Below are 18802 nucleotides of genomic sequence, written 5' to 3'. Positions count from 1 at the left end.
TAAATACTCATAGCTTTAAATGCAGAATTAATACTGCATTCTCCAAAATATGGCATGGCTCTACCTGTTCTTAACTCATCAATTTCTGACATGCCTGCATCTATTTCAGTCATACTATACGAACGATCCAAGAATTTCAGTTTTAACTGATTAATTTCATTTTTAAAATCAGTGTCATTAGAATGTAAACGGGATGCCCTTATAGCCTGACCCTTAATAATATTGTGAAAAATATGTTCAGGATGCATACTGCTTCTTTGTAAATAAGTGTTCCTATAGCAGCTTTTTCTGAACACTCCTGTATTTAAAAGACCATTGGGTAACTTTTCCACAAATACATCCAGATATGAAATTTTTTCTCTGGATTTAACCATTGTAAATTTTAAATAATCAGTGACTGTATTCATCTCGTCCAAGAGTTCTGCGAGTAAATTCTCATCTGTTTCCAAAATAAGGAAAAGGTCATCTACAAAACGTGTATAAAACAGTACGTTTTCTTTGAATTTACTCATCTGAAACAAATGTGTATCTTCCCATTCTGCCATAACTAGGTTGGCGTAACTATTGGCACAAGAAGTGCCCATAGCCACGCCATCCCGTTGTATACAGAGTTGACCATCAAAAGTAAAAACATTATTCATCAGAACAATTTGCATCAAATCGCAGATAACTTCTATTTTACTTCTAGAATAGGTGCCATCTCTTTCTAAGCACCTTTTAATACTATTAACCCCTTCTTTATTAGGGATAACTGTAACAGCGACTGAACATCCAAAGTCACTAAAAAGTTACTATCACATCCCTGTCTGTTAAGCATCCTTTCATATAGGGTAACCAAACATTGTTTCATATCCCTTAAAATGTGTACATGTTTATTCACAATGGGCCTAAGAATATGCTCTAAATATAATGAAATAGGCTCAGTCACCCAACCTCTCCCAGCAACTATAGGTCTCATAGCTGGGTTGCTGCTATGTTTATGTATTTTAGGTATCCCTTGAATGCATGGAATGGTGGGTTTGTCCACTATGAAATATCTATACAACTCTTCACTAATTTTACTTTCACTGAACATAAAGTTCAAACTATCTACAACTTTCCCTATAATATTATTAACTTTACACATTAATTTTACTGTAGAAGTTTTCCTCATTAAGCATGGTTTTCATGCTGCCAACATAATACTCCATATCCATTATGACCGTCGGTCCACCTTTGTTGGCCGGTCTGATCATAATGCTATGGTCACTTTTTAGAGTTGTGAGTGCTCTTCTCTGTGCTGGTCTGAGATTACCATGCCAATTTCTTCGTTTATTTAAAAGTTCATTTTGGTAAAGTTCTTGCTCTACCAATTTGGAGAAAGCATCAATTACTGGATGCTGGTTAGGGATAAATGTGCTGGGCTTCCTAAACCCATGTTCACTGGTCGCAGCATTACCAAAATCTAATTTTAATTGTAAATTCCGTGTAAAAAGTTTTAAGTCAGTGATGTTATCTGTTATATTACTTTTATAGGAGGGGATAAATGTTAAGCCCTTCTCTAAGATGCTACATTCATCCTGAGTTAGATTCCTCTTGGAGATATTCCATATCAAGGATCTCTCCCTCCCTGCCACATTTTTACAACTTTACCAAAATGAACTTTTAAATAAACGAAGAAACTGGCATGGCATTCATACATGTAACTGTCCTTTGTATGCAGCCGGGCAGATTTATAAAATTGCCCTTTCAGCACATTCCTCTTTACAGATTTCGGATGCATACTTTTGGCATGTAAAATGTTGTTGGTCTTACAAGATTTAGTATAAATCTGTGTCTCAATGCCATCAGGGGCTATAACAATTTGTACATCCAAAAAGGAAATCTTCTCATTAGATGAGCTAAATGTAAATTTCAAAAAGCTGGTGCTGCTATTAAGATATTCAACAAACTCACATAAGGAAGAATAATCATTCTCCCAAACAAAAAACACACCGTCCACAAAACGACCATAATAGAGAATGAACGTAGAAAAAATATTATTTTCATTAAAAACAAAATCAGACTCCCACTGGGTCATGACCATTTTGGCGTAGCTATTGGCACAAACCGCGCCCATAGCTACACCCATTCGTTGCAACTAAAAGGAGCCTTCAAACATGAACAAGTTATGTTCCAATATAATCTCTAAAAGGGAGCAAATCAGATGAACCTTATTTGTGTTATATGTACTATTCTGTGTCAAAAAATGTCTAACAAAGTCTACCCCTGTATCATTAGGGATGCATGTAAAAAGTGACGTCACATCCATAGTGACTAGTAACACATCATTAGTAACCATAGTGACTAGTAACACATCATTAGTAAATCCCTTTAACTTCCATTCATTTAACTTTTGCAAAAATTGTCTAGTGTCCTTTAAAACATGCTCAACTTTATCAAGTACAGGACGAAGTTGTTTCTCCACATATATGGAGAGTGCCTCTGTGGCCCACAATCTGCCAGATACAATGGGTCGCATGGGTGGATTTGAGGGATTCTTATGCAGCTTTGGAGGTTCATGGATATATGATACCATGGGATGCTCTACTAAGAAGTATTCATAGAGCTGTTTATCAATGGTGCCCTCCACTAACAAGTCTTCAATACATTATTGCACTTCTATTAGCCTTTGTGCTTGTAGTTCAGTAAGTGACAGTATCACTAAGCATATTCACCACAACATCAGTGTAATAGACAGTGTCAAAGACCACTATTCCTCCTCCCTTATCAGCTGGCCTGAAACACAGTGTATCAGATGATATTAACTCCATTAAGGCAGAAAATTCTGCTCTACTGAGATTATTAAAACCATGATTTCTTTTACTTGAAAAGTACTCAAACATAATCTTGACACAATTTATAAAATGCTTTGACTAAAGGGGGGGTGAACAGATACATAAGTGCTTGGTTTTCTGAAATCTATCATGCCCCCAGCATTGTTACCATAACATAGCTTTAAAGATACATTTCTTACAAATAATCGTAGATCATTTAGCACATCTATCAAGTTAGAATAACCTGAAGGTATAAAATTAAGTCCATAGTTCAATACCTTTAACTGTTGTACAGATAAGCTCGTAGTTGAAAGATTAAACACTAGGTTTTGCGTATTTTGTTCCGCATGACTTGCTCTACTTTTGATGTCCCCAAATTCTGCCTCTTCTTGTTGAAATGAGTCCGACTCATTGAACGACCTCTCTCTTTCGATTTCAATAGTTCTGGTGCTGTCAATCGTAAAAAAATGAGTACTGGACATAGACATGCTGTTATTTTCAGCATCACAGTTAGTTGTCTGCATTTCCGTTACAAATGGAACATTTCCTGTTAAGGGCAAGCTGGATGAACCTGAAAAACAAGTAGGAATATCTTTCAAACATGTAGCCGTTCTGGTTTGATTCAATTGCGCATGCTCATGAGAGCGATCTGAATTTTCGGGTTCTTTAGTAGATGTAGAGCTAAAATTGTTAGATAGTATAGTATTTTTCACTGCCCGTGCATAGCTCGAGCCTTGTCTATCTGTCTTCTTATCAGACCAAGAGAATATGTGCCCAGTGGCAAAATCTTTCGGTCAAGTACCAGTTTTTTCTTTTTTGTTTCAATCAGACGTTTCTCATAAGCATCTACATCTGAAAACAGATCACCAAGTTTATGTTTATAACAAGTATAGTCCTTGTTACTGTTAATATTAGAAACGTCAGTAGAAATACTTATACATAACTCTTCCTCAATTGAAGTGAAACACTTATTTAATAATTTCAGATAACCAGAACTAATCTCAAGATTGTACAATTGCCATTCCTTTAACAAGTCAGGAGGGAGTTGCCATATGTAGGCATTTTGCAAATTCTAAGTCCCCTGGGTATCACTCTATGTCACAAATAAGCTTCGAAATGCAGTCTTTGCCATTGTAATCTCTTAAACCTGTAGAGATTATTCTCAATGGACCGAAATGCTTGTAAAAATTCATTGTAATTATCAGGTCTTATCTCTTGAACAGAAGTATTCAAAGTGGTAGTATCCATAGTCAGTAAAGGATTCCTTTCCGATATAAGCAAACGATCTAAAAGCCCCATAAAAGAGGCTGCCTGGTTAGCCTCAGGTGTGGAAGTCACACTGATACTTGCCCTTTCTGCCATGCTCCAAACTGGATAGAAGTTTTGACAAAGTAAAACAAGGTAAAGGAGCAAAGTCCGGTTGCAGGAAAAAATATTTTGTATCAAAGTAAACCAAACTGCAGTAGTGTAAGAAAATTTAATAAATCCAATAAAACGCACTGATTCAATACATAAAATAAAATAAAAGATTAGTGCTTTCGTACATAACATCGTACATAACAGAGTACTTCTTCAGATCTACACAGTAGTAGCAGTTACAATTTAAATAATACAAGCAATTAGTGCTGCAGATCATGTGACTTTAAAATAGGTTTAAGGGGAATGAACTCATTTAACCCCTTAGTCAACTGCATTTTCAATTTTAAAGCCGTTCAATTAACGGCCTTTTTGATGCCGTGATACAGACCCGGCCTAATTCAATCCCTCCACACCCCTCTTCTGTCTCTCCTCACTCTCACTCACACCCACATCCTTACCCCCTTTCCCAAAACCTCCAACCATGGCCTACTATTCATCAACTTCAACCTTCACAGCATAATAAACAAGACTAGTGAATTTCAAGCTGCCTTAGACACCTACTCCCCTGACATAGCAGTAATAACTGAAACCTGGTTAAAGCCCCACATCAAAGACCATGAAATCACTCCAACTGGTTATAACATTATTAGGCTATACAGGCTTAACAAAAGAGGTGGTGGGGTTGCTGTAATATTCAAAGACAACCTTAAAGTTGAACAGCTACAGTGGTCTCCACCTGACCTATCCAACTTTGAAATTCTAACCACTCGTCTTGAACTTAACTATAACAAAAAGTACAGTTGTGTACACTTACCATAAATGTAGATGTTCGATTGTATTCACTGTTGCAGTCATCACATTTGGGCTATCTGCTTGCAGTAGCCCTCAGTCGGCCTGATTATCAAAGTCTTGGGTCCTGCGTCAGTTGCTATCTCATCTTCTGTGACGTCAGGTAGTCAGGGGTATAAAGCATGCAGCCAACACCATTACATCAGTTCTTCTTGCTCCAGATGTCAGGTGCCCCCCCAATGGGAAGCAATTAAATATATGTGTGTGTGTGTGTGTGTGTGTGTGTGTGTGTGTGTGTATATATATATATATATATATATATATATATATATATACACACATACACACACACGCACACACACACAAGGTTATACCTCCAACAAAAAAAGCAAATACACCAAAAAGCTTTTAAGCACAGTAAAGGAGTGCAGAGGTATAGCCAAAAGAAGTCAGGGGGCTGGAGGGAGGGTAATCAGGACTGCAACAGTGAATACACTCGAACATCTACATTTATGGAAAGTGTACACAACTGAACTATGTTCTTAGTGTTTCACTGTTGCAATCATCACATTTGGGTAGATTCCCAAAGCTAAGAATGGGAGGAGGAATTTATGTACCATTAGGAGCAGCTACAAGGCCCTGCAAGACTGCAGTGGCAAAGCCAGCTCTGGATTTAGAGAAAATTGGCAAATGGTAATGCTTTGTGAAGGTATGCACAGAACTTTTATTTTTGAATGATATGCAGGTGCATTTGACTTGGGTTCCATTTGCCTGAATGCACTTTCCTGCCATGTGAGCCTCCCATGCATAGTCCGATGCGTCTGTTGTTAGGGTTTGGGCGGCAGGGGGTAGAGTGAATGGTAGTCCCTTGTTTTGGTGGCAGGCCTCTGCCCACCAAAGGAATTCTAACCGTAGGCAAGGTATGATAAGAATCATTGCTTCTCGATCCTGAGAATGTTGACACCATAGGCTTTTTAGATACCATTGCAGTTTCCTCATATGGAGTCTTGTATATGGAATTAGTAGAATGCACGAGGCCATGAACCCTATGGCTTGCAGAATTTGCCTTGCAGTTAGCAGGGTTTTTGTGGCCACTAGTTTGAAGTAAGTTGTCAAATGAATTTGTTTCTCTGGCGTGAGGAAAGTCATCTGGGAAGTTGTGTTCAAGCTTGCTCCCAGGAATATAATTTGTTGACAGGGCAGCAGCTGTGATTTCTTTTCGTTTATGGTGTACCCCAGACAAGTTCGCACCCTTTGTACAAATCCCAGATGATTCAAAAGTAAGGGTTGGGAGGGTGGCCTAATGGTTAAGGTGTTTGCCTTACAAACACAAAGTATGGGGTTTGAGTCTCATAAGGGATAATTGCCTAGGGTTAAAATGGCTCGCAAGGGCAGTTAGCTTAGTACTAACCTATGAACCTATGAAGTATGTCCTGGCTTTCTGAGTGAATTAGACAATCGTCAAGTATGGGTTATATTTGAATATTTTTTTGCCTGCAAAATGCAATGACTGCAGCTAGGCACTTTGTGAATACCCTGGGCAAAGTAGATAAGCCAAAGGGTAGTAGAGAGAACTGATAGTGCATGCAGCCTGCTTTGAAGCGTAGGTATCTTCTGCAAGATTCCCTGATCGGGATTGTGCAGGTAGGCTTCCTTTAAATCCAGTGTTGCCAACCAGGCATCCTTGCCTATCGTGGGAAGCAACTGGTGAAGAGTTAGCATCTTGAATTTTGGAATCACCAAATAGGTGTTTAGGATAGACAGGTCCGGGATAGGGTGCCATGAGTTGTCTTTTCTGGGTACCAGGAAAAGTCTTTAGTAGAAACCTTGTCCCTTTTCCTCTTCTGGTATAGTCAGAATAGCCTCTAATCTTAAGAGAGACAGTACTTGTGTTTTGAGCCTCTGCCCACTGATTTGGGGGTAGATATGGCCAACCGTTTGGGGTTGCTAACGTGTGGAAGTGAAATCTGTATCCTTGGGAAACTATGTTTAAAACCCATATGTCCTGGGTAATGAGTTCCCAGCTTTTTGCTTGCAGAGCAATCTTTCCCCCTAAAGGAGCAGTCAGTTGAGAAGTGCTTAGAAGTTTTAAAGTTAAGTCATTGAGACAGCTTACCATAGGGGGGAGTCTTACTGCTCCCTGACTTGGGAGTGGGAGCCCCCCACTGCTTAGTCCTGTACGTACCCTGGGACTGAGGCCTGGTTGTTCTGCTGGTTCTGGGTTTGAACTGAGAAGGCCTGGAAGAGGCAGGAAAGGATCAACTTTTTGTGGGCCAATGCATACTAAATCTTGGAGGCTGCACTTGTAAGAAATCTTTAACAGTTTGCATAGATTTAGCTTTTTCCTCCATCTTTTTAAGAACTTCTTCTACTTTGTTGCCAAACAGGCAGTCCTGATATAAGGGAGCATCCAGCAATTTAGTTTTAACATGATCTGGCAAAGATTGCTCCTTAAGCCAAGCATGCCTTCTAAGTACAGACCCGGTGACAGCAGCCCTGCAAGATGCCTCTAGTGAATCAAAACCGCATTGCAAAGTATGTTTCCCAACCTGTTCAGCAGAATGCATTAAATCCTGCAAATCCTTAATTTCAGCACAATCAGGAATCAACATAATTTTCTGTTTAAGCAATCCAAAAATATGCTGTTGATACTTTAACATATGAAACTGGCAATTTAAGGCCCTGATGGCCAGGCTTGCAGAGGTGTATACCTTCTTACCCCATCTATCCAGGGCCCTGGAATCTCTATCAGAGGGGGTAGGATTTTTGGCAGTAGTAGCCTTAATGCCCTTGGGTCCCTGTGAAATGGTCTCAGGATCCGCAGTAGGATTTTTAAAAAGAAACTTGTGAGAATCATGAACCCTGTAATATCTATCACGTTTTCTGGGAGCAGGAAGTAAAGAGTCAGGGGCCAAGCTAGATTTCAAAAAGGCATCATCAACAATGTCCAGTACAGGGGGGATAGCTAAAGGCTTGTGTTGGGGCAGGAGTAAGAAATCTCTAAGCCTCATTTTAGAATCAGAGTAATCCTGGCTTTCCCATTGAAAATGCTCCCTAAGAGTATGCAAGGTTTCACCAAAAGAAAAATCCTCTGGGGGAGAAGCAGAGGGAATAGAGTCCTCTACATCAGAATCCTCATAGGTGGATAAGGGTAAATCCTGGTCATCAGAGGAGACCGAAATCTCAGAATCTTGGTTAGAAGTATCATAAGCAAATTCAGTCCTAGGTCTCTTAGAGGGGGGAAGGTTGGCTTCCCCTGATTAAAGTAATAAGATTTTCAGCCATTCTTATCATTTGTTTTTTAGGCATAGGGGCCTGACCATGCGGTCTGGTTGTCGGTTTCTTAGGCATGGTTCGAGTTTTAGGCCTTGAAGAAGAAGATGGCGTCAGTTTAATATGCAAGTCAGTAGGCCTGAATACACTCTCAGAAGCCGGTGCCTGCACGGTGGCTCTGGACCCATCCAAGGTAGAGACATCCGCAGGTTCCATAGTTGAAGCATCTCGCGGCATACCGGACTCCGAATGGGTCTCAGCAGAGGCCTGCGAATCTGAAGTAGCGGGTATCAGGGGCTGCGAAAGTGCCTCACTGTGTACTGGCGAACTGGCGACTAGCTTAGGAGAAGTGCCGTTGGCAGCTTTGGACCTAGGCGGCCTGTCTCTGTCTTTATCTTTGCGTTTTTTTGGAATGTCGGTAGTCTGGTGGCTTACCAAAGACATAACAGTATAATTGAACAGAGTACCAAAATATTTAGAAGTGAAAATATACCGACGATGAATAGTTTGTGGTTTAAATAAGGCACAAAACCGACAGCGAGGTACGTCGTGGACAGGGCCTAGGCAAGGAATACAGTACGAATGAAAATCTTTATGAGGTATTTGCTTTCCACAAGAAATACAATTATTGACTTTTACTGACATCGGATTAGAGCAAGAAAAAGTTTCCCCAATGGGATACTTGGCTTTAGTTGAAGACTTCGGTTCTGAAACTCGAAAACGAAAATTTCAGGAGTCGGTCAACCAGCACTTGCAAACTGCTTCTGCTTCGGGCACTGCATGGCAAGAAAGACTGACGTAATGGCATCGGCTGCATGCTTTATACCCCTGACTACCTGACGTCATGGAAGATGAGACAGCAACCAAAGCAGGACCCAAGACTGATAATCAGGCCGACTGCAAGCAGATAACCCAAATGTGATGACTGCAATGGTGAAACACGCAGAACATCAATACTTAGCATAGCATCCTACCTCCCTCCAGGCAACAACCTACAAAGTCTGCTTTCTTGGGCTTCCACCAATTTCAACCAAGAAACAATTATTCTTGGTGATTTTAATCTTGACTGAATATCCTGCACAATCCATCCAACTTCCTGCACAACCCATCCAACTTCCTCAATGTGTACAACTTCACTCAGACCAGAAACTAACACACATTGACAAACATACCAACAGACCGTCCACATTGGACTGGATAATGACCAACAACCCTAACCTATGCTACATATCCAGGCTGCCTCCCTGACTCCCTCAGTGATCAGTCACCTACCATTCTTTACCAAAAACGGGTACATACACATAATAACATCCAATACAATTACATCTGTAACAGAAAAAAAAATTCTTCCCCACAACATTCAACCTCCTACTCCAACAATGTGATTGGATACTACTTAAAAAACCTGCAGCTAGATCTAGCAGTGCAATAGTTCAACAATACCTTCCTTAAATACTCAATAATCTAGTTCCTACTACGAAAGTATACTCAAAATCCAAGTCTCTACCCTGGTTAGCCAAAGAAACTAAACACTTACTAAAACAGAGGGACAGAGCCTGGTCAGTGTATCATACCACCAAAGTTATATTAAATCTCATTACTTATAAATAATTGTGGAATCAAGCAAAAAAACAAATCAAAAAAAGACAAGCAATTATACTTCCAATCCTGCCAACAAAAATACCTAAACAACCCCCAAAAGTTCTAGCAAAATGTCAACCATCTCCTCAGTCCAGGTCACACCCACACCCCAACTCCAGTTACTACAAACTCCCCTGATCCCATTGCTACCCAAATTAACTTACACTTCATAAATTCCATAATCACTCTCCTAGGTGACCAGTCACATACACCTTCCACTCTTCCTTCTTCCAATCTAGATTATCCTAACCCCTTCTACTTTACCTCTGTGCAAACAAGCTACATAAAAGCTCTCCTAACTAAACTTAAACCCTGCTGTCTTGCTGCTGACCAGCTCCCCAACAAATTTTGAAAAATCACTGCCCCATCTATTGCTTACCCCATATCTATTTTTAATTGATCTATTGTTGAGCACTACATCCCACTCCTCTGGAAAATATCTCACATCATCCCACTCCACAAAGGTGCCCCCTCCAAAGACCTAACCAACTTCCATCCTATTGCCATTCTTTCCCCCCAACTAAAATCCTTGAAAAATGCATCCACAAACAACTCCTTAACCATTTTCTCACTAACAACCTATTATCCTGTAGGCAACACAGCTTTGGACCTAAAAACATTACTAGTACTGCACTAATCTCTTTTACTAACACCATACATCACCTCCTAAATGAAGGCCAGGCATTCTCCTCCATCTTTCTTGACATGTCCAAAGCCTTCAACACAGTCTCCCATCAGCTTCTACTTAAACTCTCAACCTACGGCCTCAGCTCATCTTCCCTATCCTGGTTCCACAGCTATCCTTCCAATCGGCAGCAATCAACCAGATGGGAAAACACTCTCTCCCCCCTACTACCCATCTCTGTTGGAATACCCCAAGGGTCTATACTTGGTCCACTCCTTTTTATCTTATTCACCAATGACCTCAGCTCATCTACTGACCAAGCCTCCATTGTCCAATACGCCGACAATGCTATCCTTATATGCTCTACCCCTCCCCATTAGAACTCCAACTAAAAATGCAATCTGCTTTCAAAGACATACAAAAGTACCTATCTGAGCATCAACTAATTCTAAACCCAAATAAAACAAAATTAATAATATTCAAATCTAAAAAGTCCAAACCATATCAGCTCCCCCCCCCCCCAGCAATCTTCTCTTCTAATGGCACCAGAATAGAACTAACAACTCACACAAAACTATTAGGGGTCACTATTGATGAGAATTTAGCTTCTGACAAACATGTCGCCTTGACTATCAAAAAAGTTCACATCAAGCTTTGCACCCTATATCGAGCCAAACCATATCTTACTCACAATGCCAGACTAGCCATCTCTTGGTCTCACCTACTTTCCACCCTACTCTATGGATCTCATACTCTCACTAATCTTCGAAAGACTGACCTAAATAATCTAGAATCCTGTTACAAGATTGCCAAGTTTGCCACTAATGTCCCACACAGGACTCATCACTGTACTGTCCTCTCTCCGCTCAACTGGCTAGAACTCCCTAACTTTCTTGCTCTCAACCAATTCACCATGATGGTCCACAAGCTATTTCACCAAACCAATACCTGCCCTGCTCTCTCCAGTCTTGTCCATCCTAATCAAAATCCCAGGCCCTTTAGATCTTTCAACAAACTGATGTTAAGGGTCACCCACTCCTGCAACTATCATAGCGACTGCTTCTATTCTAATAACATTTCTAAACAATGGAATAACCTTCCTCAAAACATAGCTAATAATATACACTACCATGACTTCAAACAACTACTACACAACTACCTGGCTACTGATTGGCTCTGCTCCTGTCATTCTCCAGGCTGACTACTGAAACCCTCCCTCTTCTATCTACTCTCCTCATCTCTGTTCCTTTTACTCTTCACCCACTTGTACATCTTCTCTCTGTCCCACTATCTTCTCTTGTTCAAACTAACCCACTACTATATGGCACCACTTGAAATAAGCTGTATTCATAAGTGTACACTGCTGGAAACTGTAATTTTCAAGCCTCCATTACTCTCAATTACTTGTCTGGTATTAACTTGCAGAGCATATTCACAGGGAGTACTTTGTATTCATTATTTTCTCGGTTAGACACTAATCTCAAGCCAATACAATCCTAGAACGTTCTCTTATTTAACTTTACTGTATAATATGTATTTTAGTAACACTATTGCTTGTAGTTCAAGCCTATGCACAGAATCTGTGCTTGTTCGTATCTAAGTGCACTGTTTTAATATTTGTGCTTGTCTCAAACATCAAATGTAAACAATGTACTGTTTTCTGAAGCTTTTCTCCTAGGTCTCTGCTGAAAATGGGCCATTGGCCCAGTCGGACTATTTCCCGGTTAACAAATGTAATAAATAAATAAATAAATAAATAAATAAAATAAACACTTTTTGGATACCTTCATAAAACAACAAAACTGTTATTCTGCCTGCTGTAATCTACCAATACACATTTTTTAAGTTCCAACCACAGAAACATTTTGTGGACACCATCTTGCAGTATAAATATGGCTTGTCTTCAAGGATTAATGACATGATGCAGTCTTGGGGAATAACAGAAAACAGTCTTACTTCAACAAGTGTTCTACTTCATTAAACGCTCTCACAAAATACAAATCATCCTTCATAGGCTCTGTTTCACAGTCCATGGCTTTTGTTAACACATACTGTTTCAGTATTTCTGGTACAATTCAACAGACAACTGGTGTCAGTTTTCTGCTGATCCCACAAACTAGATAAATTCCACCATTAACACAAGTAGAATAACTTCCAACTCCTAATTTGGTATTGCAGGGAAAGCTTCCAGCGTGTTTCCTCCCTTCAGACTTGACTTCCCTGGAGTCTCCTTATCACATTACAAAACAGGGCTCTGTACTCTTGGGGAAATGACTGACAACCCTTAAAATCCACACAGACAGTTGTTCCTAATTTGTTCTTATGGAGATTCTGCCTCTGCTCTCCTGTCTCACACATACTTCAAATTTAGCAGTTATGTCACATGACACCACAGCAGTGCGTTATTCCTAAACATACACATTTTATACTGATCATGGAATTAATTTTGCCACTGGAAATTACAGTGAATACCCACACTTTCTACATTAGTTTGCACTAAGATGCCATCTCTGCCGTGTAGCTCTATTAGGAAAGGAATAATGACGCCTCAGTAGAGCTTTATAAGCTATCATACTGCCACTGCACAAATGCAATATGCAATATTAAGAAGGTGTCTAGTCATGAAGGTTATCCCATCAAGCACCACTACTGCAGTGACTTTAAAAGGCATATGAGTTAAGAACAATGGAAAATGCACTGAAGAGCTTTGCATCTCCTTGCCATATGCAGTGGATATGGTGACATGCAACAACCAAGAGAAACCCAGAGTATAACACAACATAATATAAAAACTGAGTTATGATAAATGGAACAGTTATGTGCTAATGCTTAAATATTTTTAAAAGTACACTATTTGTTGGAAGCATCTGATACTGAAACAGTAAAAGGGTACGTATGTAGTACAGGTTCACTTTGCAGAACCTGAAAATGAGGTTGTATTCACTCAAGCCAGAGAAGGCCACAACACACAGAAGTGTAGCTTCACTGTGAAGGTACTAACAATAATGTTTTCAACTTATGCACAGCACAGAGAAAATGTATTACACTGTCATACTCCAGGATCATGGTTATAATGTTACTAATTAAAAAGGTAGCAATACAGCAGCAGCAATGGAAAAAATGACATAAGAAAAATGTCATTACATAAATTTGATAACAGAAAGTTGCCATTATTTTGCAGCAGTCATACAAGAAAGTGCTATAGTATACACTACAGATAATATGACTGGATTCATAAAAGAAAAATACTTTTAAAGAATACAGTATTTAAGATTAAATCACGTCTACAAAAGACACTGGAAACAATTTAGTAGTAGTATAGTGATGTTAAAGACATGCAGGTAGGTGCAAGCGTGAATGAGTGTGCCTTCTTTGAAGGTTGGGCATCAGGCTGGCAACTCGGCACCGTAAAAATCTACTGCCAATCATTAGCGGACCGGAGTTCTGCTGTGGCGATCCCTAACCGGGAAAAGCCGAAAGACGTTACTATAGTAGTTTACAACCTCTTCACAAGCTCCTTGAAGTAACAGCTGTCAGTCATACAACACTAGACACCTGCAATAAAATGATAACTTTTGCAACTAAAGAAGAGTGACAGGAAGTGTCTGCCAGTATTTGTAGGACTACCATTTGTCATAAGAAATCTAATTTAGAAACTTTATTTTGCTTAGTTTTTTACCACTACTAGGAAAAGACTAGTTACAGCTCACATACCACTGCAAAACAGGGTAATTCAGCCAATACAATGAAAAGAGATTACACAGGCTAAGAGGCTACAAGTTACATTAATGCCACTTTATACAACTGGGAGCTAACAAACACCTCACTTCCTTATGTCTAGCATAACTTGAATAAAGGGGACTTGAAATGGATGACAGCTACAAGCAGAAATTGTAAAACGAGATCACATCTGTATAGCAGACTCAAATGTCATTAATTTTGTTATAAAACATATTAAATATAAGAGGAAGATATTGGATTGATTTTGCTGTAGTAATACTGCACTAAATAACAAGTTACAATGAAAAAAGTTTTGATTTTTTTAATTTTCAAAGCAAAGTCTACCTTTAATCCACCCTTCTTCATTCATTCTGCTGTTAATCAAATTCATGTCTCTGGAGTTGCATACAGTAGCACTCCATTTAAGCTAGCAGGGTAGCCTCTGACTATTTTAGCTTAGGTGCAGAAAACAAAACAAAAAAAGTTGCTGCTTCTTTTATTCACAGCACTGCAGGCATGTCTATTTCTATAACTGTATTTTTGACTCCAGTTGATAATTAAAAGCCAAATTCTCTAAACTAAACGTAATCCAAGAACCCTTACTTTAGGCTTTTGGTCCTCCATTTTCATATGTCTGTCATAATCTTGAAACAGCTGTTGGTAGGCAGCTTGCAGCTGAGCAAATTTTCTCCTGCAAAAAAAGTAAAAATGTCAATTTTACAGATATCTTCAGGAATAAGGTCCAAAATTAAACTACAAAGAATCCAAAATAAGAAGGCAGTCAAGCACATGAAGCATCCTCATAATGAATGGCCAACTCCCTATCCGGTTTGCCCTCTACCTTAACCTAAGTTTTATAGATCAATGCACAATTACCTGTACACTAACTGCTCAATCACAACTGACTGAGAATACACCAAACCTAAATACTACATGTACAGATCAAAATATGTGTTTTTTTTTCAGGGGCAAGCAAGCTCTCTGCATTCTTCATGTAGAGCGTTCAAGTCCCACACCTCTTTACTTATTATTCTACTCTCACACAACAGTATGGAAAGGAGGAACTCCCCAGCAGAGCTCCCTGTGTCTTACACAAACAGTGACCCAACTGTACCTAGAAGTAAATGACACAGTCTACAGGGTAAAGTAAATCTAAATCAGTTGTGGTCAGGCAGTTAAGAGCTATATAACTGACTTTGGATGCAGGGAAACCATTGACTCTTCATCTTATCCATTGCCTCCTCCAATCTGCTGCCATTTACTTCATAGAGACCTGTCCCTGTTGCCACTAGAATGTGGAAAGATGAACAGACCCTTCTTTTAAGGTTGCTGACTTGTAGGACAGGTTTTTACTTTTCCTTAATCCCTAGATGAAAATGTCATGTCAGGACTACATGGCTACTGCTTGATGAGTCAGTACCTGACTCATCAGCAACCAACAAATTAGCAACTAGGCAATATCACACTCAATCAATAAAAAGGCTTGTAGTGGTTAAAGCTCTCAACCATATATTCCTAAACTTATTTATTCTAACTCCAAGGTCAGTGTATGCCAGGACAGACAAATTCTTGAATGTGCCTTTCCCATATGACAGTAGGTTCGCTACCATCTAAAATCACCATTTCTGAAGGTATCACTGTTCCGAATGCTGACAAAGTGGTGCTCAAGAAACACGCCAACCAGATGACATGTGCCAAAATGCCAAGCAAAAATTCCACATTCTTGCTTCTGTGCAAATGTTCTTTTAGATACCTGCAAGTGTCAGCTGGTATTGCATGGACTGAAGATGTACCAATTAGGGTACCAGCAATGTTATAGCTCCAGGATCCTCAGACTCCCCATGAGATGCAACAGCCAGTCTTTGGGCACTTTTCACTTTTCTGAAACTGGTCCTCTAGTGCCTAAGCATCTAGCCAAAACTAGGCCACTGCTAATGTACTTTAGTGTCCTTCCTACTTGACAACAGGTCTGCTACCAATCTCACCTCTTGCGGATTATCATGCTTTAACTCTATCCATTGCTTTTTTGAAGTCCCTCAACAGTTTTAAGTCAACTATGTGTTCTATAATATTTTAAAAGCATTATCACAGTCTCTATAAAGAAGCACATCCTAGTTTTCTATTCATACCTCACTCCAACTAATTTGACACTTCATGTTCTTTATATTTTGGTCTTTAGTGGAGATTCTGTATATCTTACACATGTATTCTTGCCTAATTAAAGGTCTCTATGACACCCCCCACTTTCCTTCTTTAACCTCTCAAAACACAAGTCCCCAATCTATCGTCTCATGTTTTACTTTGTTGGCCTGTAATAACCTCCACCCTTATGTAGATCACTCAAACCAGGTTTATGCCCTTTGTAAGCTAAAAGCACCATATTTGCTTACTTATAGCAATATTATTATCACATTTCATTTATACAAGAGAAGACAGGGAAGAAAAAGACAGCCCTGATCAGACTGAGGACATGCAGCCATCATTGTCAATGAACATCGCACACTCTTGATAATTTGATTTCCTTACTCATTGTGCCTTCCAGTTAGCACTACTGAACTCTCAGGATCCACTGAAATACTCTCAAATGAAATTTTGCTAGTGAAATTAGGTAAATTGAAGCTGTCAGAAGACCCTGCACATTTAGAATAACAAGTGCTAGTGATGAAGGATGATAAAAATAGAAGTTATGTTCTTACCATAACGTTCCATGTTAGTTGTCTTCTTCTCGCCTTCTTCTTGCTGGATGGGTTCGGAGCCGACCTCGGCTCCGACTCGGCCACTCTAAAAGATCGAGAGTTGGTTCCACCGGCTCGAGGCTCCCCTTATATCCCACAATGCTAGGCGTGAGTTACCTCAGATCTCGTTTGTAAGCTAGGCCCAGCTTATAATAGTAACAGAATAACTATAAACAAAGTCCACCTCTATAAACCAGGGAGAAGAGAAGGGTGACCTACATCCTGATCCAGGAAAATATGCACAGCAGCATATACCTAAAGTAAAGAGGTGGTAGAAAGAGAGGTCACAATAAAAACTCCTCTAGGTCTGTCCAGGCCAGGGGGAAGGAGGGTGGGGCCTAAGAAGAAGGCGAGAAGAAGACAACTAACATGGAACGTTATGGTAAGAACATAACTTCTATATGTTAAGTTGTCTATCTCGCCTTCATTCTTGCTGGATGGGACCGTCCCTAGCACCTTGTCCCGGGTGGCCTAACGGAACAGACTCTTGAGAACAGTGGAACCAAAGTTAGCTCTATGCCTAGAAGCTAAATCCAACTTATAATGAGAAATGAAAGTGTGAGGAGTAGCCCAAGTAGCCGCTGCACAAATGGTGTCAATAGGCAGTCTGTCTTGGAAGGCTATAGAAGTAGCCAAAGCTCTGGTAGAATGGGCTTTAGGTTTGTTAGGCAGCTTTTGGTGTCTAATTTCATAAACAAGGGAAATCAGAGATGTTAGCCATCTAGATAATGATACCTTTGAAAATGAAAGTCCCTTTCTGCCTTCTGCATAAGAGACAAACAGCTGGTCAGATTTTCTGAATTGTTTGGTTCTATCCAAATAGTACCTTAACTGACGATGAACATCTAGCCAATGCAATTTTTGTTCAGACCTGCTAGAATATTCTGGAAAAAAAACACAGGAAGGTCAATGCTTTGATTTAGGTTAGACGCCGAGGCTATCTTAGGTAAAAAAAGACGGGTTGGTTCAGAAGATACTCTGTCCTTATGGAACAACAGATAAGGAGGTCGACAGCTGAGTGCATGAAGTTCTGAAACTCTTCTAGCTGAAGTAATAGCTACCAGAAAGAGTGTCTTCCATGATAGCAATTTTAAAGAACAGGAGGCTGCAGGTTCGAAAGGGGAAAGAATCAAAGAACTAAGAACTAAATTTAGGTCCCAAGGAGGAGGAGGATTTCTTATAGGAGGTCTGAGTAGAAAAACTCCTTCAAAAAGGCTTTGCAAAGCTTGTGGGACATTATGGCAGACTCTGAAATGCCCACATGAAAGTTAGAAATAGCTGCCAATTGAACTTTAAGAGTAGAAGGAGATGAACCTGCATGGAAGAGTTCAGCTAGAAAATCAAGGACCATTTGGATGGAAGCAGTGAAAGGATCTATGTCCCTTCCTTGAGCCCAATAGGCTAAACGTTTCCACTTACTCAAATAAATCTTCGAGTGGAAGATTTATGGGAAGCTATCAAAATATCTCGGACAGAGTGAGATATTTGAGGAAGCCTGGCTAAGGTTGGAATTGGAGGAACCAAGCAGTGAGGTTCAGAGAGGGAAGGGAGCGATGAAACTGACCCGACTGATGGATCAATAGATCTGGAACTAGGTCCAGATGCCAAGGTCGCTCCAACAGAAAATGATGTAGAAAGGGGAACCAAACCTGTCGAGGCCAGTAAGGAGCAATGAGGATCAACGAGGCCTTCTGAGCGATAGCTTTCTGTATCACTTGAGAGATTAGTGGGAAGGGAGGAAATGCATACAGAAGTCCCCGGGGCCAAACTTGGACTAGAGCGTCTCTGCTGGGCTGGCCTGGTAAAGGGAATAGGGTGAAATAATCTCTGCACTTGCTGTTTTGGGGAGTAGCAAAAAGGTCTCA

General features: G+C 39.9%; 1 protein-coding gene across 1 annotated transcript in view; it reads right to left on the bottom strand.

Moving 5' to 3' along the window:
* Positions 1–18802, bottom strand: part of LOC122808948 (NF-kappa-B essential modulator-like) — a gene marked incomplete in the record, with an annotated part of 2932895 nt that overhangs the window by 1262402 nt on the left and 1651691 nt on the right. Inside the window, 1 exon segment of the mRNA XM_044080106.1 lies at positions 14806–14893. Coding sequence (XP_043936041.1) covers positions 14806–14893 — 88 coding nt within the window.

This window comes from Protopterus annectens, chromosome 8.part0, assembly GCF_019279795.1.
Source record: "Protopterus annectens isolate FY-2018-M chromosome 8.part0, PAN1.0, whole genome shotgun sequence".
In the NCBI taxonomy this organism is placed as follows: Eukaryota; Metazoa; Chordata; order Ceratodontiformes; family Protopteridae; genus Protopterus; species Protopterus annectens.
The sequence above is the reverse complement of the archived record's forward strand: the minus strand, read 5'-3'. Positions and strand labels throughout refer to the sequence as shown.